Genomic DNA, 25051 nt, shown 5'->3' with positions numbered 1-25051 from the left:
TGCACACAGGTCCTTTAAAAATCTTCTCTGTAAAATCTTGTACCAGTCTGAAGAGCCCATCGGCCCCCTGCCTCCACCCCGGACCCATTTTCCAGTGTTGCCTTTTCAGTAATAAAATGAATAAGATCAGCAACCTTTTCTCTCCTGTCAGCAACCATGGTTACTTACTCTGGGTAGAGATGACTGCTCACGCCCAGGGAGGTTATAAATAAGCCTCCTGAATGGTTATTAAAAACCAGGACACTGGAAAAATTTTTCTGAACCCAGAAAATGTCAGTGAGACCATGACCTGTAGCAGGCATGCACTGGCCCCTCTGGGGTGAGCTCTGTCCAGATTGGTCTGTCCACTGCCCCCCCCCCCCAACCTGGCTCTGAGAATATCCTCGGCTTCCACACATAGCACGAAATTGACCCAAAAAGAGAAACACGAGATGGACAGATTCTGCCACGACTTTCATTCTGCTGGTTTTCATCTGGCCCTTGGTCTGTGAGTCTGGTTCAAAGCCATGAAATACCAGGAAGAGGGCACGGCTTCCATAAGGAACACAGAGAAAGTCACCCCAAGGGACCAGTCAGAAACCTGCATCACATCCTCAACACTGAGCAGAGGGTTGGGCTCTGTCCAATCTGCCCTTGTAAAACATGTCCTTGCTGGCCTGAATTCCCTGCATTGAAATCACCACAGAGACACGCCCCCTTGTCTCCAGAAATCCATGGCGAACACACATAATGGACATAGGATGTCAAGTTCATATGATGGGGCTTCTGGAGGAAGGAACTAGATCCAAAGTCAGTCCCAGATGTCTGGGATGCCCCAGCCGGGATGCGCTCAGTAGCAGAAACCTGTGCTGTTTACTTCCTTGCAGTACAATCCCACTTCCTTTGAAAAATACTACCTTGATCTCTCTTTGAGAAGCCCACCTGCACTCTCAGTCCCTGCAGCTTAGATGCACTGGACCCCACCGCCTATGTATTAGGGTAGGCACGTAACTCAGGACGGACCAATCAGAGTGGACATTCCTCTGCTCCTCCCACCACAGGACTTAGTTTAAGAATTGTCAGGTGACCCAAGTCAGGCAAATGAGACTCCATTCTGGAACTTTTGGTGACACTATTACAAAAGGTAAGTTCCCCTTCCCCTTCACCTGATGCGAGTGAATGTTAGCCTAGAGCTGCCCACCGCCATCTCGGCTACCACTGGGAAGAGCCTGTCTGAGAACGAAGCCAGCCCATGGGAGGAAGCAAGAACCCAGAGAGACAGGGAAAGAAGGTGGGTCCCCACGACATCATGTGGGCACCTGGACCCAGCTGTTCCCAGAACCAAAGTCCTGTGAACTTTGTAGACACTTGATTTAAAGAAAACAAACTTATCTGTTTACACCAGAGTTGAGTTGGAATTCTGACACTTGCAAACAAGAGTTCTGCAGTTCCCATGAATTAAGACAATCTTAATGCCTTCTCCAGGCTGGCCCTGAGGCCAACTGCCAGGACTCTGGGTTTTCTAATCTGTAATTCCAGACCGGGCCACCCATCCTTCCCAGCCGAGGGGAGGAACAAAGGATCTGGGCTGTAAAATTCATGAGCACAACTGAGGTGTGGCCGCTCAAGGAAGGGGTGCCAGCTGGTTAGAAGGTTTGACCCAACCGTTTAAATCAAGAAACTGGAGTAGAGGATGCATATCCCAACCGTGCGGAAGAAAAGGAGCAATGTTCCTGCCCAGAATTAAATATAGAAATGTTTGGCATTACAAGGATTAAAAAACATTTCAGACATTCTTGGTCAAGTGAGTTGTTCCAGTTGTTGCTCCAAATCCCCACACTGTCATTCTCTCGTTCTCTCCCCATTTGCCAGCAAGACTGAAAAATTACCCCGCGACCCCCTAGCAATCAGTGCATCTCGGTGTTGCACAACGAAGTGGCCCTTGTCAAGGTGTAGAGGTGCCACAACCGTGCAGCACTCATCCAAGGCAGTAGGAAGCCCTTTCCGACTCTATTTCGGCTGGGTCTCTACATATCCAGGCCAATGACACGTGCGTTCAGCTGATGCTGGCCTGGGTCAAGAATCACAGAGTTGGCAAACTTGTGGACATTTCCAGGTTTTCAATTGGATCCTCTTCTGTCTCTCAGGACCCTTCCCTCAAGGGCACTGTCAACCTGCCCATTTTCTTTCCTAGATCACCATCCTACCCATCCTCTTATATCAGTCTTCAAGGCTGTTTACACTGTGGGCCTTCTTTCATGTGTTTATACTTGCTGTACATTCGTACCACAGGGCCTTTGCACATGCTGCTCTTGCTGCCTGGAATCCTCCTTCCCTTGTCTCGTAAACATGGCTTTTTTCAGGATACTCTAACCTTCCTAACTCAGCTATATCCTTCGTTGTATGCCCTCTTAGCCCGCACTTCCCACAGATTCAATTTCAGATTGTACAATTAGATGCTTGCTATCTACTAAACTCCACTAGACTGTGAGGGGCAGGAAGGTAGGCCCCTTGTCCACTTTAGCTCAGCATTGTATCCCTAGCACCTTGCAGAGGCAGGGGCACCTACTAAATAGTATTATCAGCTAATAGCACTGAGCACTTAGAGGACATCAGGCACTGTCCTAAGTTCTTTACAGGAATTAACTAATTCAATTCCCACAACAACCCTAGAAGGCACTGCTGTCATTTCATTTCAAAGATGAGGACATGGAGGCACAGAAAAGATAAGCCCAGGGTCACAGAGGTATTAAACCACGAAGTCCAATTTCCAGCTCTGGCAGACTGGGCTATAGCCCATGCTGTCTTTGACTCTGCAGTAACAGAGGGTAATCTCTCAAGTCACACTGGCTGGCCGAATGAATGAATGAATGAGTGAATGAATGCACAGAAACCATCCACACCTGCATTTCCTTCCTACAGGTCCCAGCTCTCTGTGACCCAGCCACTCTTTACGGCATGTGGCTGACCCTCCAGGAAGAGCCGTGTTCCTAGCCTCGTTGCTGTGCTCCAGGGCGCCTGGCTGGGGACCAGCTGACCACCTCCAGCTGTCCTTTGGGGCGGCCTCTGCCTGAAGCCACTGGTCCTGATTCGAACTCTGCTCTTCACCTGGCCCCAGTGTGACTTGAACCGTGGCCCTGACTAGCCTTCCTCTGCTCTCAGCGGGTGTCTCCTGCCAGGTGCCCACCTCTAGACTGTCTGCACCTGTCTTCTTTGTCTTTAAGTGCCCCTGACCCAGGCATGTCACCTCGGACTGCCAGCTTTGCCTTCTGCCGTGCCAAGGCCAGACGGACATCAGCAGACTGGCTGCGACAGGAAAAGAAATCCTGGTCCCTTCAGACAGAGTCACTGTGCAAATCCCGACTGTGACCATGACCCTTCCTGTGGGGATTTTATCACGGAGACTGAGAGCAGGGGCCCTGCAGACTATCACACCCAGCTTCGGGTCCTGGTTGTCAGTGGTGACCATGGGGAGGTCATACCTCCCGTGGACTCGAGCATACTTATCTGTAAAATGGGGAAAATAATCAGACTTTTCTCACAGGGCCGTTATGAGGATTTAGAGAGATGTTACCTGTGACATCACCATCATGTCAGCCCATAGCCTGTGGTCTCACGGTTGTCACCTGTTATGACTATCATCACCATCCACGTGTGCCATGGTACGGTGGTTAAGGGCACGCGCCTGGAGCTAGAATGCCCGTGTTTGAATCCTGCTCTTCCACTGCCAAGCAGTGCGGTCTCGAGTTACACAGCCTCTCAGTGTCTCACTCAGGTCATCCGTAAGATGGGAGTAACAACGGTGTCTACCTCATAGGGATATGGTGAGCCAGTTCGCACAAAGCCCTTAGAACTGTGCCGAGTACGTGACCGACACCCCACAATCCCCGTTGCTGCTGCTGTTCCTACTGCCTGCAATCCTGTGGTCACCCAGGCTGCAAGGGGCTTCGCAGGCACGTGTAGGCAATGGCAGGGTTCAAGAGCTTCTGTGAGGCTCCCCACGGTGCTGGTGTCACTGGTGACGTGCTCGCCTGACTCACTCTGCGCGAGCATAAAGGATGGACGGTGCTTTCCGGGGAGAATGGGCAGTACGCTCCCGGTTCTCAACAAATCAGGAGGTGGCCAAGCCCAGATCTAAGGCTGGCAAGTCACTGGGGCTGTTTCTCCAGATCTGTTCAAAGGAAAAATGCTGCCTACAAAAAGATCATGCTTTATGTCAGACTAAACACTACAAACTTATTCCATAATGTGAGTTATTGACTATGGAAGAAAAAAAATCCATTATCTAGAAAACCAGCTTTCACCTAAGGATCAAGGTGTTTTGACTAAGCCTTCTATGACACATACTTGTTATTCACAGACTGGGATTCCAGGATTTAAAGATACACAGTTCTGAGCACTGCCTTCTCAAAAGACTAGGGAATTTTCTAGCAAAATTTAAATGCAACAGTGGGGGTTGGTGGCAAAACGACTGACTTTCCAAGTCTAGTTAATACCACGTCTTTGGGGTGCATGTGTGAATGTGTGTGTGTGTGTGTGTGTGTGTGTGTGTGTGTGTACACAGCGTAGGATCTGGAAGGCTATTCAAGGTTTGCTTCAGTGACCAAGGATGAAGCAGTGCTTAGAGTACGAGCTACAATCTTTCTTCCACACAGCTGTGTCTGACGGATCTATGGAAACACAGGGGCATAGAATGCACTTCTTTAGTTCTGTTTCTCATGCTCTTCGCATGCTGGTTAAAAAAAAAAAGGGATCCCACGGGAACATCTGCAAACCTAAAAATGCAAACCTGCATAGCTGGGGGACGCTGGGAGATGTCAGTAGCCAAAACATTCCTGGAGGCCAAAGCTGTGCACCCGTATGCTTGGGATAAGAATGATAAAAATGCAATCATAGCAGAAAGTATCAGGTAACCATTATAGAAGGTCCTCTGCGTCAAAGACTCTATTAATGAGTTTAAATGCATTATCATATACTTCTCCCCAAAACACTACGAAGGAAGTACAGTTATTCACTAAATACCGTAGATGGGGTAACTGAGCCTTACAGAATGGAAGCAACTGTGCAAGGCCACCCAGCTCTGACATGATGAAGGCTGGATTTGAACTGGTACTCCAAACCATGAACTGACAATCTGAAAAATTGGGGCTCATGGGAGAATTTCTAAAGAGACAAATAATGGGGTTAAAATTGTGTCCATCCTACCAGCTCCCTCCTGCCATCTGTGCTGTCCAACAGGGTGGCCTCTAGCTACATGTGGCTATTGAAATTAAATGTAATTTCAGATTCTGCTCAGTGCTCTTGAGTGCTTGAAATGTGGCTAGAGCAGCTGACGGCCTGAAATTTTAATTTCATTTAATTTTCATGAATCGAAATTTCAATAGTCACACGTGGCTACTGGCTTCACTGGGCAGTGCTGATCTCAGGTATCAGACACAGTTCAGGGATGCTTCCCCCAAATCTCAGAGACAGAGCGGCATTCGGTGCTTTGCCCAAGGGCCCAAAGAAAATCATGGGGATAAATCCCATGCCTCTTCTTTAGGATCTGAGGTGGTATATGCTTCAGACTTAATCACGTGGCCTTTCCAATATTTCCCAACACCCAGATCTCCTGATTTTCTCCTAAGTCACTGCATGGGGACAATAAAGTCAAAATAGACAAGCCCAGGAACCGCTGTTCTCAGACAGTGGTTGCATCCGCTTTAGCAGGGAGCTGGTTAAAATGCAGTTTCCTGGGTCCCCCCTCCTTAGGGTCTGATGCAGAAGGTTTGGGGGGACATCCTGGATTCTATGTTTGAATCAAGCAGCCACGGTCTAATGCAGGTGCTCTAGCTTCGAGAAACACTGCTTCAGAGGCTGAATTACCTATTTATCTCCTGGCCTCTTAAATAATTATAGCATATACATTTTTCGAGAATAGCACCAACTGGGCTGAAAGCCAGGCAGTCATCACTCGGCACTAATTGCTTGCTTCTACGACATGAGGTAAGGTGCTTAGTCACTAAGGCCTCATTTTTGTTTCATCTAAAATATGAGGATAAAGATACCTGCTATTTGTCCTCTAGGACACACGAGAACACAGATGTGACCGCGTTTGGGAGGGATGAGGGTTAAAAACACCCTGTAGAGACACCCTATGACTTAGAGACATGTTTTGCTTGTCCAGCAGAGTTTCAGTAGATTTCACATTTTAAAAATCCACACGTTTAACTTGTCTGGAGGAACCAGAACTGTTGGCAAGCTGGTATGAAGACGAACACTGCTTAGGGGTCATAGGCATATGTTCAAATCCCCATTCCACCCTTTCAAAGCTGGGTGACTTTGGGCAAACCCTTCAACTTCTCTGTGCTTCGGTTGCTTCAACTCTGAAATGAGACTCTCAATAGTATATCCATTTCGTAGGGCTGGGAGGGTTTAATGAAGTGAGTTAATATTTATAAAGCGCTTAGAACGAAGTTTGGCACAGGGTAAGAGCTACATAGCTGCTGGCTGGATAAATAAATATCTTTCACGTGGCAACGACCAGCTGGAGCTGAGCTGGGGCTGTCACCTCCGGACGGGGCCGACATGCTCAAGTTTATCAGCAGCTCCACCAAGAGCCATTGGACTCTGGGGTCCCTGATGTAAGGGGTAGACCTATGTCTCCCTCCTTGGGGGCTCCACCCATAAGGGAAGTGCATCTCAGGACAGCATTTCTCAGCTATCCATGGTGATGGACCTGTTTTTTTATTTTCAATCCACCGGGGATGGATATGTGACCCTCCTGAGCATGACTGAGCATGACTGACACGCAGCACATGCCACATACAAGTCCCTCGTGGGTTGCTTGACGTCCTGACTGGTCCGTACCTGGACCGAGAAGGCGAGCCCGCCGAGCACGCACTTGGATGTGGCGGCAAGGTCAAATTGTTCAGAGTTTCGAAACACTGTCATGTTTAGTACTTGGCTCACTGCAGACTGCAGCTAGCTTCCATGCTCAGACTACACGTTGCGTAGCCCCTCTTAGAGAACACCCACATCAGGCCTCACCGGCAAACCAGCTGGACCACTGGGCTGGAGAAAGCAGGCATTGGATGGTTTCTCTCTCTCTTTCCCCTTTGCTCCTTTTCAGCCTGCCTGTCTTCCCCTGTCTATCCACATTTCTTTGGTCTCTATCTACAAGTTAAAATGAGCTCCCTAATGAGACACTGGGGTTTGGAGCAGCCTCGGAAGCGGTCATGGGTGCTGTGGCATCTCAAGCATTACCCAGTGTTGTGAGTACTGCCTCTGGCTCACAGCTGCCTCTTCTCCTGAATGTTGTCTTTGGCCAGCAGCACCTGCCACGCCCCCTGCCCCTATCCACAACCTCATCCTGGAGCGGCTCTCTAGCAGCCCAAAGCTGGTGACTGACAGACATGCTGTGCAGAACGTCAGCCCCTTTGTCACAAGAGGGAACCAACTGTAGGATGCAACCCATCCTCCAGAGCCCCCAGTGGGGTCAGGCTGAAGTTAGATTCCAGCCCAGATGGCACTCTCCCCTTGGCTCCTCCCCCAACACCGGCCTGTCTCTCTCACTCCCCTTCCCTGGGAGCCCACTCCCCCCATGTCCCAGGTACCCTCATCCCCGTCTCAGGCTCTGCTTGTAGGGAATGCGATCAAAGACAGAAGCCATCTGAAACTGGGGATCCCCTCCCTGACGACCTGTTGGAAGAAGGCACATGGCAGGAACAACATGAAAGTTCTGAAGACCAGCATTGAGTTACCCAAAGATTATTACCTCTTGCTTTCTGTTTCCCAGGCGACCAGAACCTACCTGTTGCATTAGACAGGGCCAGTGATTCCATGGAACCCGGAGGGGTCTGCTCTGTGGGCGTCATGTCCTCAGTATATTTCAGGGAACTGATTGGATGGCGGGTCCGGCACTGCTGAGTGGATATGCCCCCTTCCTCCTCCTCCTCCTCCTCGTATTTGGCGACTGGGATGTTGCCTCGGGTTTCATTAAAGCTCTGACTGGACATATCGCTGTAGCTCTCCTGGGATCTCAGCCTTCCCGGGTAATAGTCCTCTCGGCATNNNNCCTTCATGAAGCTGCCACCGTGCCCCTTCATGGCCAGGGATGAGCTCCTTTTGGGGTTGCTGAAGTGCTTGGCCCACACGTCGGGCTGGGCCCCGGCCCCCTGCCCCCCTGGACTGTAGGCCGTTCTGATGTTGCACTGGCTGAGAAGCTGCAGAGGGCTCTGGGACTGGCTCTGCTCCATCTTGTTCCCGTAATGGTAGGGCTCGTCCCGGCTCCGCCAAATGGGGTCCCGGTTGAGGCTGGGCGTCTGGCTGGACAGGCTGAGCAGGTCCATCTGCAGGGACAGGGGGTCCACGTCGGCTGACAACCGGTTGGAACTCACCTGCAGCTGGCTGTGCTGGTTTAGCACAGGCTCCTCTGTCTTGCCCTTGTTCTTGCCGATTTTGGCACTGCGCCGGGACTCCTTGGCCCTGGCGTTCTGGAAAGCCGAATCGGATGAGTCAGAGCCATTGGGGTCCTCCCCGGCACTGCAGGCCCGTGAGCAGAATATCTGGCCCTGCTTGGGGAGGAATGGCCGCCCCAGGAGGGATTTCTTGCAGTGAGCACAGCAGAAACAGGTCTCGGTGGCGTGCCAGTGCTGGCCGTCGTACGTCATCTGACCTTGGTCGATCCCTGGGGATGGAAAAGAAATGGAAGAGGCTGACAAGCTGCTCGGAGCCCTGTACCACGAGGTGAAACACACAGCATCCTGATTTGGCTCAGGGTTCCAAATACAACAGAATAAAATAACAATAAATCAATAATCAGGATCTCACATAAATGGTATTCATGTCCCATTATGAGAGCCCCTGTTCTACCAGTCAGCTGCTTCTTAACTCATTTGCTCTGAGCAGGAAAAAAAACTAGATGTTTTTGGCCTGATTTCCTGTCCATGAATCCTTCTGCCTGGGATACAGTCTCCCAGACAAAATTACAATAATGCTACTAATACATGATATAAAACGGCTTTAAATGCTTTGCACATCGATAAAGTCATTTAACCCCTCCACTGTACGAGTTAAGTTTCTAGTATTATTTCCATTTCTCAGACGAGAAAACAGAGGCACAGGAGGGTTAAATAACTTGCCTCACTCAATACAACCAGGAATCACAGGTGAGATCTGTACCCGGAAGTCTTGCTCCTAACCGAGACATTGACACTTCCTCATTCACTCTCCTTGGGGGGCTGCTCAAATGCTAGCTCCTTGGAGAATTCTTCCCGTACACCTGATAGCGTGCTTCCACCATTCTTCACCCTGACCCGCTGTATTTTTCTTCACAGCACGAACACTGCTTGACAAAGTACTACCGCATATGTACATTTGCTTATTTTTTTTTTTTTAAAGATTTTATTTATTTATGTGACAGAGAGACAGCCAGCGAGAGAGGGAACACAAGCAGGGGGAGTGGGAGAGGAAGAAGCAGGCTCCCAGCGGAGGAGCCTGATGTGGGACTCGATCCCGGAACGCCGGGATCACGCCCTGAGTCGAAGGCAGACGCTTTAACGACTGCGCTACCCAGGAGCCCCTGTACATTTGCTTATTAATCCTCTCCTCCACTAAAAGTGAAGTTCTAGGACCAGAGGGTCATTAATTTTCTGTGGCATGTCCAGGAACACGGCCTGATGCATCAGAGGGGCTCTTTATATGTTGAATGGATGACCTGAATTCCACACCAGCACAGGCCATTCAGATGAAGAAATCACTGTAACAGTTCAGTGGAAAAGGAAAAAAACAGATTTCAACACTTGGTAAGGAAAAACTTGGGTGTGGTTCATCAAAGACATCCTCCGTAGGCACGCACACCCTTTGCTTAATGTCAGCAGGGAAGGAAGAAACACATTTCCTCCCCATGCAAGGGCTGTCCCTGGTTTGCATAATCTTGTAACACACCTGCCCTGCAGGAACCTCCCAGAGGCCCAAGTGCCCCTGCTTCTCATCATCGCTTCTGCCCCCTGCTGGTTCTAGGACTTAATCTCCCTGTGGGACACCACCTTCTTGCCACCTTTGGCCATGAGCTTTGGGCAAGGCTAAAGCCCTGCCTGGACCCAGTACTGGCCAGGAAAAAAACTGTATCTCCCACCCTAGTGGCTGCTTCAGAAGTGGGCACAAGACCTGCACTAGTCCGATGGGAGAGTAACCTGGGACTGTTGCTAAGACAGTGACATAGGGAGTTCTCTTTTGACAGCAGTTGCTAAGCTGGCAGGATGGAAGTATGGATGGGTTGGGGTCCCCCTCCCGTGGGGAGAGCCTGTGGGGTATGCAGTCTCATGCAAGTACTGTAGAATGGAAAGGGACCTTTGCAAGACTGCTGATTTCTGCTAATAAAAATCTTTCCAGAAATGTAGTACTAGTATGAACCTCCACCTTCAGTGGCTAAAGTCTGGAGCCTGGACCTTCCAGGAATCACTTTGAGAGCCGTGTCTGGAGAGGTGGGAAACAAGAAACTGGAGAGCGATCTCTACCCAGAAAATGAGAAGGGCAAGAACAAAGGGCAAAAGGCAAAGCAGCGGTCCCGGCCTCCCGTGCTCTCTGCTGCCTACCTTTTGGTCCCTGCAGCCCAGGGAGAGAGAGGCACAAGGCACTTCCTCTCCTATGAGCTCCGCCCCAAATTAAGGGGTCTCTGTTTCTTCGGGAGTCTGGCCCTAGGGACTAAGAGGGGAGTTTTAGAGCGACAGCGGCAGCCACAAAGGCCACTCGAAGGCCAAGCGGCCACTGTGGAAATCCACTCCCTCTCAACAGGGCCCTTCTAGGAGGAGTAAGAACTGGTGGGGCGGGGCTAGGGACGGGACCCAGAGCTGAGGCTCTGTCCACACTTTGTCCCCAGGCTCCCGGGAGGAAGCAGGGCAGGCAGCCCGGGGAGGCAGAACTCTGGAGTTGTGCAGACTGGGGCTTCAGGAGTCAGTGAGGAGTCAGATGAAGGGAGGTTCACGTCCCAGCTGCATCCCATTCCAGCTGGTTATAATACGGCTGCGGAAGCCCATCTGCTGAGGTTCCCATCTCGGCTCTGCGGCTGTGCGACCCTAAGCCAGTGGCTTCATCTCTCTGTGCCCCGGTCCCCTCTGCAGTAAAACAGGGATAATAATAGTTCTGACTTCACAGGGTTGTTGGGAGTTAATATGCAGAGGGAGCTTAGACCTTATCTGCTAACTACTCCCATTGCTCTTCTCCTATTTTCATTATGTCTTTTTTTTTTTTTTGATTTTATTATGTTATGTTAGTCACCATACAGTACATCATTAGCTTTTGATGTAGTGTTCTATCTCCCTCTCTGCTCTGAGGGCCACTGCCTGGACGCAGTCCAAGCAAGAGCTCTGGGGCTGGCTCCGTCCTCCCTGCCCTCCCCTGCAGAGGGCTATGCTCACACCCCGGCTGCCCTGCGTCCCAAGCAGCGGCAGCCTTCCTCCGCTCCCTGTCAGAGGCACGCAGGAAGCCTGGTTCCCGTATTTGTCCTCCACCAGCTGCTTCTCTGAGCTTCTGCAAGGAAGCGTGCTCCGATGTGGCAGCAGGGGCCCAGTTCTGGGGACGGCTGGGCTTGCAGAAGGCTGGGCTGGGGTGGGGCGAGCAGAGGGGAGGCGGGTGACAAAACGACCCAGCAGGCAGTGCAATGTGGTCCCTGATAAACATCCCTGATGTCAGATGGTCCTCTGAACTGGTCCTGAACTCGAAACATCTGGAAAAGGGCTCTGCTGTTCCACATCTAAGCGTTCCTTTTTAATTCCCCCCTCTAAGCCCTGTAAGCCCTTCTCAGAGGGTGTGTGTGTCTACTGCTGCTCTAGCCTCGGTCTGTTTATAGGACTGTTTACTCTGCTGCGTGCAGGCAAAAGTACCGTTGCCCTAGCAACGGCTGCCTGATGCAGGGTCCACTCTGAGCGGCTGTATAAATATGGAATATTTGTATAATATGGTCAGAGCAAAGCACCAGGAGATGGTAGTATGCATGACATACTGAGCATACCCTTTCACTGTTGCAGGAAAATTAGGTTTCGCAGAAGAGCAGAAGAAGGAAAAAAAAAATCAGGGAGCACATTTTAACTACAGCAGTGCTAATACTGCAGGCCACAGAGGTCCCCCTCTCTGCTAAAACACTGATGTCTTTTTACGGATTTAAGAGGGAGGAGAAGGGAACGCCAATCACCGTGGTGAATAGCTAGAAGGAGAGAGAAAGAGAAGAAAACAGAGGGGCCTTCTCAGGTGGACCTGCTGTGCTGACAGACAGATTTTCTCTCTTCCAAGTTGCTGAGCAAAAATTCTAAGTGGCAGTTTCTGGAGAGGCTTTTAAGCCTCACTGGAAAGGGACAGAGGAAACCACAACACTAGGGAGAAGGGGGTGTCATGGGTGCAGGTGAGCTGTGTGTACCCTCACCGCCTACTGGCAGACCCAGAATCCATGCTGAGCCACGTGGGGTCTGAGAGCTGCACCATTCTCCCCCGACACAGCCCACACTGTCCTTCCTCACGTGGCCAGCCACCTGCCTGAATCGAGCTCCCCGTTTCCTAACTCTTCTCATCAATCAAAGCAAGTCTGTTTCCCTGTTTTGATCTTGTGAGAAATGAAAGCTGGTGGGTCCCTCAGGCCATGAGAAGGAGAGGCCGTCCGGGGTTGGGGGCAGGTGGACCGGCATGTCACCCAGGCCCCCAGCAGGGAAGACTGCTGGATAATACTGCTGCATGGCAATGCTGAACCCCGGGCCCGGTGGGGACTCCAGCCCCAAAGGGCCTCATGGAAGCAGGCCTGAGTCTGGGGGACAGATTGCCCAACAACAAAGGACCGCCGAGCACACAGTAGGTGCCTTGTCTGCCGAGCTGTGATGTTTACCGGCTCACGAAGCTCTCCAAATTACTAGCTAGGTTTTCATTTGACTCTATCACTTCTGACGAAGCAGAGAAGCAAGGTCACTTCTTTTGGTTCCTGATAAAATCCTCGAAGTGGGGCAAAAGGGCTCCCAGACCGATTATCTGCACATCTCCCCACGAGAGGTCAGAAGCCGGCAACTTCTGAGCAGACGTCTTAGAAGTGCACATGCCACAGGCAGGGCGGGCTGCTGGTCTCCCAGACATTCCTCCCCCGCCAACTCTTCCTTTTCCTTCTTAAAGGGTGGCTCGTTCTCAAGGTGCCAGAACAGGCGAGTTGAAGGCAGAAGCCACAGAGGCAGCCTGATCTGGAAGAGTGCTGAAGGGTCAAACCAATCGGTTATTTGCGATGAGAAAATGATTTCCACCGATCTCAGATCTGCTGGTGCTTTGGGGAATTCAGAGCCTAGAAGCTGTTTCAGGTTCTCTCGCTTTGTATTTGGCTGGGTCAGCTTTTGCTGATTTTTTTTTTTTCTTGAAGACATGCTTGCCAGAAACCATTTGGTTTTCTTGACAGCCCCTTCCTACCAAGAGGACTATGTGGGTTCCTCCCTCTGCTGACCCTCAAGTTTTCCAAGGAGGCTGTGGAAGACATCTGTTTACATTTTCCCTCCGAGATCCCTTCTGGGACCTCCCCCCCGCCTTGGTCGTGGGGCTGTACATCACATAACCCCATCTCGGGGGTGGGCCTGTGACTCAGGCAGACCAACTGAAATACCCTCTTCTCTTGTTTCCAGGGTGGAACACGTCACCGAACCAGGGATGATAAGGTTCCTGTTCGGAGGAACTGATTTGGATACTAGGACAGATGTGGCCCCACTCCTTTCGAGAATGCAAGTGCTAAGATTATGTATAACTGGGGAGTCCTCTTAGCCAGCATGTGAAGGCAGCTTGCTTTTTACCAATGCCAACAGAAGGCCAGCAAAGCTGAGACACAAAAGACCCCAAAAAAAAAAAACAAAAAAAAACCCAAAAAAGCAAAAACCCAGACCTTGTTTGAACCTTTGAGCCATCCCCACCTGAAGCAAGCACACTCCTTGGCCATTCTGGTAATGTGAGCCAAGAAATTCCCTTTTTTCATTTAAGCCAGTATGAGTTGAGAGCGAAAAGGCTTCTAACTACCCCAGACAGCAAGGAGACCCAGTCACAGAAGGACTGAGCTGAGCACCAGAATTGCCTCACCTATGTGTTGGGCACAGGTGTCGCAGTATTCCGCATACAAGGACTCGAAGCAGTGGCAACAGTAGGGCCGTCCCTCCTTCATGATGTAGCGCTGGCCGCCGAGCACCGTCTCGCACTCGAAGCAGCAAAAGTGTTTCATGTGCCAGTGCCGCCCCTCAGCTTCTGTGCATTCGTCTGCGAAGATGATCTAGAGATGGGGAAGCCAAAGGAGCAGTGGTTAAGACCCAGCCAGGAGAATGCACTTTCACGGAGAGGGGCTGTGGGGGCCCCGAACCGGAAGGTCTTTCCCACAAATTACTCAATAAAAAAATCTGTGTGCTCATACTCTGTATCTTTATCAGTTAGCACACTGGGATTTGCCTAAAGCACGATTAACCACAGTTTTTGGCCTGGCCAGATATTAACTGAACCACATTTTAATAAGAGAAATAAAGCTCTACCCTGAAGAATATAAAGCAAGACCAGACACTGAGGGCCTGTGGGCACTTTGGACAACACATTCATGCCTTATTTGGCTGATACACCATCTTTTCAAAAATAGGAAATATCATTTTAACACCTAGACTCCTGGTTTCTTTGTTGAAGACATAGTATTTGAGAAGGAGGGCTGCTGCTTCTAGATGACTGTGAGTTCTCCAGTTCGGTCATATTTTTCACCACTCACTGCTGTCTTAAAATGAGTCACCTTCGTGTACAAAACCTGCCTTGCCCTCAGAAGCATTTGTGTTTTGACCTCTAATACAGACTTCTTAAAATTTCAAAGCACAGACTTCAAAGCTGACTACAAACCATAGTAATCAAGGCGGTGCGGTACTGCTATAAAAACAGACGTATAGATCAATAGAAGAGAACTGAAAGCCCAGAAACAAACCCAAACATTTATGGCCAACTGATTATCAACAAAGATGCCAAGGACATTCAATGGGGAAAGAACGGTCTTTTCAACAAATGTGGCAGGGACAGCTGGATAACTACATGCAAAAGAATGAATCCGAGCTGTATACAAAAATTCATTCAGAAGAGATCAGAGACCAAAGGAGCCAAATACTATAAAACGCTTAAAAGAAAACACAAGTGTAAATTTTCAGGACCTGGACTAGGCAATGGTTTCTTAGCTATGGCATTGCAAGTGTAAGCAACAGGAGAAAAAAAACCCAGATCCATTGGACTTCATCGCAATTAAACATTTCTGTGTTTCAAAGGACATCAAGAAAGTGAAAATGTAACCACAAAATGGGAGAAAATAGTCGCAAAGTATGTGTCCGATATGGAACTAGTACCTAGAATATACAAGCGACTCCATAGTAAAAAGAAAAATCACCCGATTAAAACAAAACAAAACAAAACAGAACAGGCAGAGGATTTGAATACACAGTTCCCCAAAAAAGAAGATACACAAATAGCCAATACACACATGGAAAGATGCTCAACATTACTACCCATTAGGGACAGATGTATCAAAACCACCATGTGAGATCACTTTGCGCGGACTGGGATGACTCTGATGAAAAGTACAGTGTGGAGGACGGGGAGTAACTAGAACCTCCTTGCGTGAGAGCAGGAATGTGAAATGCCATAGCTTCTCTGAAAGAGAGTCTGCATTCCCTCAAACACTTGGACACAGAATCACCCTACGACCCAGCGATTCCATTCCCACGCATATACTCAAGAGAGTATACAAAGATGCCAATGAAAAATGTAGGTCCACACAAAAACCTGCATATGAACGTGCATAGCAGCCTTGATCACAACAGTCAAAAGGTGGAGAGAAATGTCCATCAGCTGACAAATGGCTCTACCCAATACGACCTATACACACGACAGAATATTATTCAGCCTTGCGAAGAAATAACGTACCGATAGGCTAACCCTGAAAACATCACACTAAGTGAAAAATCACTTGTGCAAAAGATGGCACATTGTCTGATTCCACTTCTGTGAAATGTCCAGAATATGTAAATGCATAGAGACAGAGAACAGATTAGTGGCTGCCAAGGGCTGGGGGAAAGGGGCAGAAGGGAAGGGACTGCTGTTAGATACAAAGTTTCTTTTGGGGTGATGAAAATGTCCTGGGATTAGACAGCAGGGAGAGTTGCACAACTTTGTGAATATATGAAAACCCACCAAACTGGACACCTAAGAAGGGTGAGCCTTAGGCTAGGTGAATTACATCTCAAAAAACAAAAGTTTCAAAATGCTTCAATCATCATATTCTATTTGCCATTAGATAACAATAAAGTATTAGGAGCACTAATTTCCAGAAGTGGAAACTGAGGTATGAAGGTAAAGAGGGTGCCTGAATTCAGGTGGAACGGAATTCAGTTTCCCAAATACCCATCTAGAGGGTCTTTCCAGAACATCACCACTAGCATGAGAATCCAAATTAGTTAAGGCTGGTCAACTTCCTCCTAGAAAAGCGAACCCCTCCTAGGCAGGTAGGAGTGCGCTGTGGCTAAAAAGACAAGTGCTGCTTCCAGAAGTCCACACTGCTGTTTGCAGGGTCAGAGGGAACCAGAAATCCACTCTGTGCAGGAAGAAACCCCTATCCAAGGTCTTCCCCAAATTATTCTCAAAATAATGGTGGTCAGGTTTAGAATACTCTCTTTTCTCCTCCAAAATTAAAAAAAAACAACAACACTTTTTATAGAAATATAAGCTCCAAACTTTTGAAGCCAAAGCAGGTTTTCTCTTCTTGCAGCTTACAGATCATATTTGGGTGTGCTCCTGGTGGGAGAAAACACTGGGCACAGGCCTGGTGTTCTAGTCCGCTTTCTGACCTGGGGCAGCAAATCCAAGGACCTCTGAGAGCGTGGGGCAGGGCTCTCCTAAGGGAGTATGCATCTGTCTCCTGAATCCCCATCAGAACTTTTGTAAATTATGGGGAAACTAAATAGTGCCACGAAATGTCTGTCCCACTGAAGCTCAGGAATCCCAACTATTTTAAGACTGAAGTGCCACACCATTACTGGTGATTGCTCCCTGGGACTCAGGCTGAAATCTAAAGCTGCATGACGCCTTTCTTTGAGTTTCAGAACCCTCTGCCCTAGTGCCAGCGATTCTCAGCTACAGAAACTGCCTTCCCACCTGCATGCCCAGGAGACTGCGACTTTCGGACCTGTAAGCACCCCGGAGGGTGGCGCTTCTCCTGCGAGGCCTACTACAAGAAGGTGGAAGTGCCTACGGTTTTCTTCTGTGCAGGAGGGCACAGGACAAAGTGTGGCCTAGGGCAGGACTAAGGGGCGATGGGCAGTGCTGGGGGCCCCAGGCAGCGTGCTCTGACCTCGTCGCAGGCTGCGCAGCGCGGCTTCAGGCACTCGGCGTGGTGCCGGCCACAGTATATCTTCCCATCTTGGTAAAAGTAGATCAGATCCACCAGCAGCTCGTTGCAGACAGTGCAGATGAAGCAGGGCGGGTGCCAGCACACACCATGGCCGGCGCGTGACGCAAACACCGCGATGTCCCCGCCGTTGATCTGGCCTCCGCACTATGAGGCAAGCAGACGCGTAAGTACAAACACCAGCCCCGTCTCGGTCTTTCGGGGCCACGCGTAAGGGATGAAAGACCACCACTACCACAAAGGGCGGGTTGCTGTGCACCTGTCTTCAAGCTGGTCACTGCGCTACCTACTTTACATATGTGGCAGGGCAGGTTTCGCCTGCCCTCCCTCCCACTCTTCTTCCTTCCAAGGAAGACAAAGATACAGTCACTGAGAAAAACAGGGCTCACACGGTGGGAAAGACAGAAAAGCTCCTTTAGCATAATGACACACAGGAGCTCTACAGGCAGGGGGCAAACTGACACATGGGGAAGGTGTCGGTATCTAGAAGCTCCCAACTCCATCCAGAGGCACAGCCCCAGTTCAAAAGCACAAGGAGTAGGGGGTGAGGGCGCGGGGGTGCAAGAGGGGCGCTGCACATTGGGAGAGGGAGGGGCGTGCGGGTGGCTTAGTCAGTTAAGTGTCTGTTTTCAGCAAAGGCCGTGATCCAGGGTCCCGGGATCTAGCCCCACATTGGGCTCCCCGCTCAGCTGGGAGTCTGCTTCACCCTCTCCCTCTGCCTGCTGCTCCCCCTGCTTGTGTGCGCTCTCTCTCTCTCTCTCTCTCTGTCAAATAAATAAATAAAATTTTTTTTTTTTTTAAAAAAAGGACTGGAGAGGGAGTGGGTTCATAAAAGTACTTTACAATTTCCCCAAAGCCTTTCAGGCACGTTTTCAGTCTGTTTTCTCTAATATCTTTTTACCTAGTCTTGACTGAAAAGGTATCACTTCTAGGGCCACACTATGGAAGGGGCTTCTCTCCCCCTTTCCTGTCTTCTGGCTCATGTTCCAAAGTTCCTCTCCACATGCAGAAAGGTTCTCCCTGATAACCCACGTTATGGCTGCGGCTGGGCCTCCGAGGGAGGAGTAAAGTGTAAGGTGGTGGGTCCAGGGAAAGGCTCTCTGCTGACTATGGCTTTGGCCAGGACGTTCACGGGCTGAGGATCTAGTTTCACAGCCCTACATGAGTGACTGGCTCAGGCAAGATGTTTAAAGGGTAGAAAAGCTACCTCTAAACCTTTCCCCACACCACGACCATCATATGGGATTCAACGTGTCACAGGAATTGAAAAAGGTCTCATGGAACAGTGTCTGGGAGCTCCTCCATGGTAGTGACCAGAGAAAAGAAAGACACTATTGCAGAAAGTACTACCCTTGCCTTTTATAATGTGAGGAGACCTGGGATAGGCACCGTGATAACAGATAAACTGAAGCACATTAAAAATTTCAAGGGTTTATTTGAGCAAATACAGGTTTAAATTGGGCAGCACCAAAGTGAAGGTGGTTAGGACGGCTCCACCTACCCGGAGCCGGGAGGGGGGTGCTTACAGAGAAGACGGGGATACAAAGCAAGGAATTTATGGCACTGGCTGTAGCTGAAGTGGTTGCCTTATTTGAGAAAGCCGAGTTGCCTATTGGCAATTGGTTGGTCTTAAGAGTCATTTTCTCAATACCAAGACATTGCCTTGGGCTTGGGTTTTGGTTTGCTTATGTAGGTTACGAAGGTATCAGAGTCATCTCAGTGTAATGACCTCCTTGTTTATTTGCTTCAATAGCACAGAATCCCAGGTAATCCTCACCTTAATTCCATGATGTAGGCACTTGTCACCTACATTTTGCAGATGACAAAATGGAGGAAAAATAACATGGGCAAGGTCATCTGGCGGAAACATGAGTCAAACTTCTCTGCCTCCATGCTCTTGTCACTATTCTACACAACTTTTGATACCTGCTCACGAAATGTCCAGCCTTCCTTTTTCCTTAAGAGAGCCCAGCTGGGCTGGTTCCAGGAGACGGATCTCAGAGAGGCAGAATTCCTGATATGAGGACACTGAATCTCACATCGTTTACTTTCATTTTTATTTATTTTTTAAATTGCTGTTAGCATTTTTTAAAAGATTTATTTATTTTAGAGAGAGTGTGTGTGTGTGTGGGGGGGGAAGGGACAGAGGCAAAGGGAGAGAGAAACTTAAACAGATTCTGCACGGAGCAGGGAGCCCAACGCAGGGCTCAATCTCCCAGCCCTGAGATCACAACTTGAGCTGAAACCAAGAGTTGGACACTTAACCAACTGCATCACCAAGTTTCCTATTTTTAAAAAAGATTTATTTATTTTTAGAGAGAGAGTATGTGGGCAGCAGAGAGACCAAAGCAGAGGGAGAAAGAATACTCAAGCAGACTCCCACTGAGGGTTGAGCCTGATGTGGGGCTTGATCCCAGGACCTTGAGATCATGACCTGAGCTGAAGGCAGACACATAACTGATGGAGCCACCCAGGCACCCCCAGAGGCCACCTTCTAAGTGGGGCCTTGCCCAGCCACTTTCCTGAAAATTGCAAACTCCCCACACCCCCAGTGCTTGCAGCCTCCTGCCCTGCTGCATTTTTTTCTATCTTCTTTATTTTATTGTTTGACTTCCTCCCCTAGGATGGACCTCCTTACAAGGGCAAAATCAAAAGCTTTCAAATCTCTTGTTCACCGCTGTATCCCCAAGAGCTAGCACTGTGCCTGGTGCCTGGTAGGCACTCCAGAAAACAGCTGTGGAAGGAACGAATGCGTGAACGGATGGCAGCGGAATCCCTCCCCGCTCCCGGGAACCCGTGCTCACCTGTTCACAGATAGCGCCTGTCATCGTGACTGGGAAGGGCCTGACATTCCCTCGACCCAAGTTTTCACGTTTCCTCTGGTTGCTGAAGAGCTTCAGCTCCCTCTTCTCTTCCTCATCCAGGGAGTTGCAATATCGAACCTGCACAGACACAGAGGGTGCCATGGAGGACGTCGCCCTTGCTCGGTGGGATTTCTGAAGCCCATGCCCTAGAGTTTTCTTGTTAAACGTGCTCCCACTCAGCTTCGTGGTGCCGGCCAGCACTGGCCGCCAGCGGGCTCGGGCTGGCGAACGTGAGTCTCTACCCCAGCAGAAAGAGCTTAGTAAAGGCGCCGAAGTCCAGAGCCCAAGTCAGGAGCGGGCTCAAGGTCGTCTAACTGTCCGTCGGCCTTACTGCCTGCTCTACTGCCCCACTGAGATCCGCATCGTGTGGGGGGCTCTCGTGCTAGTCAAGATCTGGGACTTTTTCCTACTTAAAGAACCATGTGGATCTTCAACTGGATCGTGGGGCCCTGAGACGTTCACCTCCCTGTGTTCATCCACCATCCTTGACACCAAAGGATGGCTCCAGGCCAGCGAGTCAGAACCGCGGTCAGAAGCTCCCAGCTTCTGCTCTCCCACCTCATTTTGGGACAATGGGGAACCAAAGGCTCGAAGCAAAGGAGCCGGTCCAGAGGTACATGCCCTGCTTCGCAGAAGTCCTTGCATGTTTATCTATGTGAAGGAGGGAAAGGGCGGCCCCCTGGGCTTCGGCTAATCCATCCACTTGCATAAGATACTTGCCTTCTTGTTAAACATAAAAACCCACAGAATTAAGGGAGGGACATTACAGACACTCAAATCCAGCATTTCCTGGTCTTTCCCCCTATTAACACATACCGTGGGAATTCGGCCATAGTCTTGAACTATTATGAATACTGTTTTTAAAATGGTCTCACTTTTTAAAACTTGAATACATCTACTTAAAAAGCAAGTATATTATGACTATAAATTAAAAGTTAGTATCATCTACAAAAACCAGAAGGTGACCATAAAATGAAACAATGTGATATCGGAATCATGTTGTTAGATTCTAGCTACTTCTGCTCAGGGGAGATCCTGAAACGGAGATTCTTGATGCGGTCACCTGAAAGTGGAGCCTGGTATGAGCTGGAGAGGTGTGAGAAAACTGCTAGCCCAAACGGAAAGCCCACCCCTCTCCCCCTGGGGCTGATTCAGCCACTCCATCGGGAGGAATGAAGCACAATTTAAAAGGGAGTGATTCTCTTACTATGTGGCTCCCTTTCGCCTACCACCATGTCTATGCACCACCCCAAGTCCCGTGCCTGCCACGCTTTGGGAAACATGGATCTCATCCCACCTCCTGTCTTTCTTTGGAGTAACAGTGGAAAGGTTAGGTGAAATGCTCAGATGGTTTGTTATAGGACGGTTGGTGGGAAATCTTTGGACCAGGACCGGTGCATCCTAACTGGAAAACCAGCGCAGCTGGACCTTGTCTCAACTGCTTCCTCTGCGCAAAAGAGCGAATGATCAGATACTGACTTTAGAATCACTCTTTGTCCTCAAAAGGGCCATGTCAAGTGGATGAAATGTGCCCACCGGGTCACATGGAAGGAATTCTCACCAACAGGAAGAAGGAATTTGAATGGTCTCTTTTCATAAAACCACAGTTAACTGTAAACAGAATAAATTGTTAAAAGCAAAGAACAGATACCTTGCTCTATAAAGTAAAAAAGCATTAAAAGAAAGTCCTCCTGCGGATGGCCCGGCGAGCCCTGGGCTCCGCTGTGACCTGACTAGCCCGGAATAGATACGATTGCACCACTGACATTTTATGGATGTGCTTTTAAAGAAAGGCACTCCCCTCCTGCTTGTAAAAACCCGCATTTTCACTTCCAAATTAGCTAACTGGGCATCGGGTTACAGTGCTTGCTCTCGGCTTTGAAGGAGAAAACACCGTTTGTATTTGTTTTACGAAGTCGGAAATGGGCGACAGGAAATCGTGGCTCTCTTTCTAGGGACTCGCTTTAGTTTTCTAAGCTTTTGCTTCACTTACTCAAATTCATTTTTGAGGCTTTTGGATTACCCCTTTTGATCTGAATATGGGAAAATAAAGACCGAAATAGCACCTACTCAATTTCCCCGGAGATCCGGCTTGTGGGCGGGGGCAGTCGGTAGAAAGCCGGGGTCCAGCTCTCTAGAGGGGTTACTTCTCCTTTCAATTTAAAATTGTTTCCAATGCAACCAGTTAAGGGGACGATTCAGTTCTAGAGGATGACTATTTTTCAAAACCGGATACTTAAAAATTAATTTCTAGTTTACAAATCTAAGCCCTCAAGCGGGATGATCTTTTAAAAATGTATCCACGGATTTCCCTTTATGAGCAATTTGACTTGAAAGATGAGAAATGCCTGCTGGCAGTGCCTTCTATCGAGGTTCAGGAAAAAAGGACAGCCTGCAAGCCATCCTTCCACATGTACCAATGGTGCCCCTGCAGAGGTGGCCTTTCGATGCTAAAAACACAGATGTTCGAGCTGCGTATCTGGACAAGGGACTTCTACTGCAGCATCGCGTGGAAAACTTGCCTACTTATTTCACATGAAACGATGCTGAAAATGCCAGAGAATCACAACGTGTTTGCAGGGCTTGACCCTGAACTGGCCCGGGGGGAACTGCAATCGACTAAGGGACTCGGGCAACCAGCACATTCTTCTTCAACTAGGAAAACCTGGGCTTGAGCTTTTAAATTTTAGGGCTCCCTGGATGCCCCAAACGGCTAGTAGCACCAGGCACAGACGTGAACCCAGTCCATAATGAGATCTGCTCTTCGGTAACCCTCTCCAGAAAGTGTCAGGCCTTTTCCTTTGGTTCTAATTAAGGAAGTGAAAACCTAAAATGAAGGGCCAGAGTTTTCCTTCGGAGACCTCACTGATCACAGCATTCTGATTATGAAGCAGGTAACAACTCACAGAAGCTTCTAAGCCAAGTCTTCATAAGGCCCCGCGCGGGCCCCTTACCTCATTGTCATGTGGCGGCAGCTGGTGTAGGAGCTGCTTGATTCGAAGTTTCTCTCCGGGACTGTTGACGTAAGGAACCTTCTCCTCTGGGAGGCAGCTATAGTACTGGTGAACCTGCAGGATGAAAGCACATGGGTCACTCGCCCGCTCCCACTCCCTGGGAAGAGGATCCCGGCAGCAGGACACGTTCGTCCTCCTGTCGTTTCCACCCTTCTGCAACTCAACAGCATCTGCGTTTCTCCTTGCAAGCAGACAGATTCATCCTTGAAGAAAGAGTGGGGCGAATCACCCGTATCTTGGGGCTTTCCCTCTCTTGCAAGGGAAAAATAAAGCCAGCACACTTTCCTAGAAAAAAAGAATTTGGCAAATAGGCGGAGGAACCCAGAGGGTAGAGCTTTGTCGGCTCCCCCCGAGACAGAGAGCAACTTTACCATTTTCTCCGTGAGTCTCCGGCGTGCACCGTGCCTCCCTAGCCAAAGGGATGTGTTGGTGCCTGCCTCACACTGGAGTCAGAGCCAGGCTTTGGCGCTCGCTGAGCGCCTGGGTCCCTCAGGCTCCACCAACACTGAAAGCCCTCTAGGTTTTGAGCGCTTTGTAAGGGCAGGTAGCAGTTGCCATCTGTCCGAAAAGAGAGTCACTACATTTGGGATACTGAGTATGTAATTAAAAATTGTCACTGACGGGAGGATTTTTGCACATCCTAGAATGTTCCTGTTTACGGCTGTTAGGACATATTCTTGCACTTTCTGGGGCTCATTCAACTCTAACAAAGACTTGGGAAGGCATCTAATTTTGCTTGGGAAAAGAAAACAGACATTCTACTATCCAGCTGTATGCAAAACTAGGGTCAAGAAAAACTGGCCAAAAGAGAAAACAGAAAACAGAAGGTATGCTATTATACAGGGGAGAGAGAAAAAAAAAAAAAATCCCACAAGCTCAGATGACATCATGGAAAATTCTTTTCAACTATCTCTTAGCATCATGACCAGCTCTTGCGAAACAAGGCATTCATTCAACAAGACACAGAAGACAGAAGACTTGAGGCTCTAAATTCATCATATTTATTCCACTTCACAAGCTTGGTCTAATTCCCTTGAGTTTAGGGAGCCCTCGACATGAATACATGTTTTGGGAATGCTGGGGCACAGAGCTACAAAAGCTCTATCTACTTTGATCTCCAGAAACGAAATAATAACTTTTAAAAGGTGGGGGGGGGAAGGCTTTGCAATGACAAGGCCTTAAAACAATGAGAAGGCCACCTTTATTTTCATAACACATGATTGCAACCATTCTCCATCGTCTGCGTATTACTGTCTTAAGCAAAGGCCAAAGGCGACCATAAACAGACTGCTCAGAGACCAGCTGGCTTTCTCAAGACAGGGCCTTGCAACTCCTCCCTAGAGGCACCTGGCAGGGAGCCACGTCTGGGGATGGGAAGGAAGGGCTCCGGGTTTTGAAAGCAGCCCACAGGTTACCAGCAGTCTCTCTGAGAAGAAATGGAAGCGCAGACCATGAGTTAGTTCGGGATGAGGAGCTGGTCATGGGCCCACCGGAGACCGGCACTCCAGTTTGTGCTCGGAGGAACCCGTGTGTCACACGCTGTAGCAGGTTAAGAGCAGGCAGAAGGCAGGGGCGCGATCCCGGCGTTCTGGGATCGAGCCCCACATCAGGCTCTTCCGCTGGGAGCCTGCTTCTTCCTCTCCCACTCCCCCTACTTGTGTTCCCTCTCTCGCTGGCTGTCTCTATCTCTGTCAAATAAATAAAATCTTAAAAAAAAAAAAAAAAGAGCAGGCAGAAGGCAGAGGTTGTGTCTTGGGGAATGGGCCTCGCCCCCCAAGTTGAGAGAC

At 49.3% G+C, this 25051-nt stretch overlaps 1 protein-coding gene across 1 annotated transcript in view; it reads right to left on the bottom strand.

Annotated features, from left to right (window-relative positions):
* Nucleotides 1-25051, bottom strand: part of PRICKLE2 (prickle planar cell polarity protein 2) — an 85749-nt gene that overhangs the window by 31962 nt on the left and 28736 nt on the right. The window contains exons 2-6 of the mRNA XM_008703115.2: nt 23205-23318; nt 20191-20328; nt 17330-17533; nt 14050-14236; nt 7772-8647 (exon numbers count right to left, since the gene is read on the bottom strand). Coding sequence (XP_008701337.2) covers nt 7772-8647; nt 14050-14236; nt 17330-17533; nt 20191-20328; nt 23205-23318 — 1519 coding nt within the window. The remainder of the gene's footprint in view (nt 1-7771; nt 8648-14049; nt 14237-17329; nt 17534-20190; nt 20329-23204; nt 23319-25051) is intronic.

Source organism: Ursus maritimus, unplaced genomic scaffold (assembly GCF_017311325.1).
Source record: "Ursus maritimus isolate PB19 unplaced genomic scaffold, ASM1731132v1 scaffold_14, whole genome shotgun sequence".
Taxonomy (NCBI): Eukaryota; Metazoa; Chordata; class Mammalia; order Carnivora; family Ursidae; genus Ursus; species Ursus maritimus.
Note: the sequence above shows the minus strand (reverse complement) of the source record. Positions and strands in the feature narration are given on the sequence as shown.